The sequence below is a fragment of the Medicago truncatula genome, chromosome 3, assembly GCF_003473485.1.
Source record: "Medicago truncatula cultivar Jemalong A17 chromosome 3, MtrunA17r5.0-ANR, whole genome shotgun sequence".
Classification (NCBI taxonomy): domain Eukaryota; kingdom Viridiplantae; phylum Streptophyta; class Magnoliopsida; order Fabales; family Fabaceae; genus Medicago; species Medicago truncatula.
This window is the reverse complement of record NC_053044.1, coordinates 34,652,284-34,654,636: the sequence shown is the minus strand read 5'-3', so window position 1 is coordinate 34,654,636 and position 2,353 is coordinate 34,652,284. Positions and strand designations below refer to the sequence as shown.

General features: G+C 40.6%; 1 protein-coding gene across 1 annotated transcript; it reads right to left on the bottom strand.

Annotated features, from left to right (window-relative positions):
• Positions 1-445: 445 nt before the first annotated feature.
• On the bottom strand, positions 446-2,353 carry LOC112420210 (uncharacterized). The gene is made up of 3 exons (XM_024778932.1): positions 2,236-2,353; positions 1,010-1,782; positions 446-805 (listed from the first exon to the last, which is right to left on the bottom strand). Exons 1-3 carry the CDS (start codon positions 2,351-2,353, stop codon positions 446-448), a joined length of 1,251 nt encoding a protein of 416 aa, XP_024634700.1.

Below are 2,353 nucleotides of genomic sequence, written 5' to 3'. Positions count from 1 at the left end.
CTTACTTTTACTTTAGATTAGATTTTTCTATGAAAATAAACGTAGCCTTCTGTGTTCTACAGTCATGGGCAGCACCTATGCTTCCACATGCTCTACTTTTATTATCATTCAACGTTGTTTAATTCTAGTAGGTGCTGCAACATTTCTATTTAAGTTATGAAATTTGCTCTTTTTCCTTTCGTTTTTTTCTTTCTCTTAATTCAACGCACGCTGAAAAATACTGAACATGAGTTAATTTATGCTGAATTAAGGAATTGGGCAATTTTGATAGAGAGAAGAGCAATTTTGTTAAGTTATAACTTTTTTTTTTTTTTTGAGAAAAAGTTGTTTATAGCATTTCATTAAAAATAACACTGTTAATACAACGAGGGGTATTAAAATAAATAGCGGAATTAGCTGATAAAAAGGCTTCTTCTGCAAGTGCATGAGCAACCACATTTGCTTGTCACCTAGTGAACTCAACCCAAGAGTTTATGAATTGATTGGTGAAGAGATATTGACAAGCCGCAATGATATAGCCAAATTCAGAAACGTCATCTTTATGAGCATGGAAAGCATCGTGAGTGGTCTTAGAATCTGTTTCGAAGTCAACATTATCGAATAGCATATCACTTAACCATTCCATAGCATGGTATAGACCCAAAGCTTCACCAACATGAACCGAATGCACTACATCAAAGCTGATGGTTTTGGCGAGCACAAAAGCACCTTCATCATCTCTCACACAAATGCATATGCCTGTTCTATTTGAGGCAACTGAAAAGCATGCATCCACGTTACACTTGAAACGACCTTGAGATGGACGCTGCCAACGTAAATTATGCACAGAAGTCGCAGAAGTGGACAACAGCTGCACACCATCACGCTGCAAAAAACTGTCTGGCAACTGCTGATGTGCTACCTACTGTGTAGCAGCAGGTATGTTCATGTTTGCGCGCTGCCATTCTTTGATCAAAACGCGTGCTCTATCAACTGTCATGGCACACGACTCATTCATGTTCTCCCAAACCTTCAGATTCCTGTGTTTCCATAAGCTCCAAATGGAAGCAGCAAGAACTTGGCTTTGTTCCATAGTGAAATGTTGCAGCAAATAAAAAAGAATGTCAGCAGTTGAGTTACTTGAAGTGATTGCTTGCTGAATTTCATGCCACAACCCCGACATCTGCCACACTTGAATGGCAAAAGGGTATTTAAACAGTAGGTGCGCAACATCCTCATTGTATGCATCACAGCTCACACAAGAAAGGGGGCACTGCACACCTTTATCACGCAACCGAACTCTAGTTGGCAGCACACCTCTACAAACACTCCAAAAGATATTTCTAACCTTCAGAGGGACTTTCAAACGCCAAATCCCCGACCAATATCCCGGACGCCTCAGGTAGGAAGTGTCAATTAACTCGTCAGTACAAAGACGGTATGCACTCCGAACCGAGTACTTTCCATTCTTTTCTGCTTTCCATATAAGTTTATCATGCTGGACTTGAGTGACAAGCGGCGTGTTTAGTATGGATGAGGCAATGTCTTGGCTAAACACTTGTCGGATAAGATGTTCATTCCATCTTTTAGAGTTCTCTTCAAGCAAGCTATTAACAGCAAAATCTCGAATAGAGTGGGCACCCTCAATATTACCATCAATACGACTACCATTTAATAACCACGGTTCATTAAGAATAGGGAAACTACTACCTGTCCCAATGCTCCACCGAGCACCCCCACAGACCAGAAATCTAGCGCGAAGAATACTTCTCCATACATAACTCGGATTATGACCGATGTTAGCTGTGAGATAAGTCTAAGAGGGAAAGTATCTTGCCTTGAAAATACGGGAAACGAGAGAATTAGGTTCTGTTTGGAATTTCCAGCCTTGTTTTCCTAGCATAGCCAAGTTAAAAGCAGTGAGGTCTTTAAATCTCATTCCGCCATGAATTTTATGCATGGACAATTTCTCCCAATTCAACCAATTAATGCCACGATGAGAAGTTCGACCGTGGCCCCACCAGAAAGAATTTATCATCTTCTAAATAGTATTAATTAAATTTGTCGGTAACTGGAAAATGCTCATGACATAGGAGGGAATGGCCTGCAACACCGATTTGATCATAATCTCATGGCCCGCTTCAGATAAACACTCACTACTCCATGAATTAATCTTGTGCCAAACTCTATCCTTAATGTAAGCAAAAGTAGAATTGCGGTCCCTGCCAATCATAGATGGGAGTCCTAATTATTTACCAGTCCCGAGAACAGCCCGGACTCCTAAGATAGCCGTGATATTCTGCTTCATGGGGTCTGGAACATTACTACAATAAATTTCAGATTTTGGCAAGCTGATGGCCGGATGCTGCCTCAT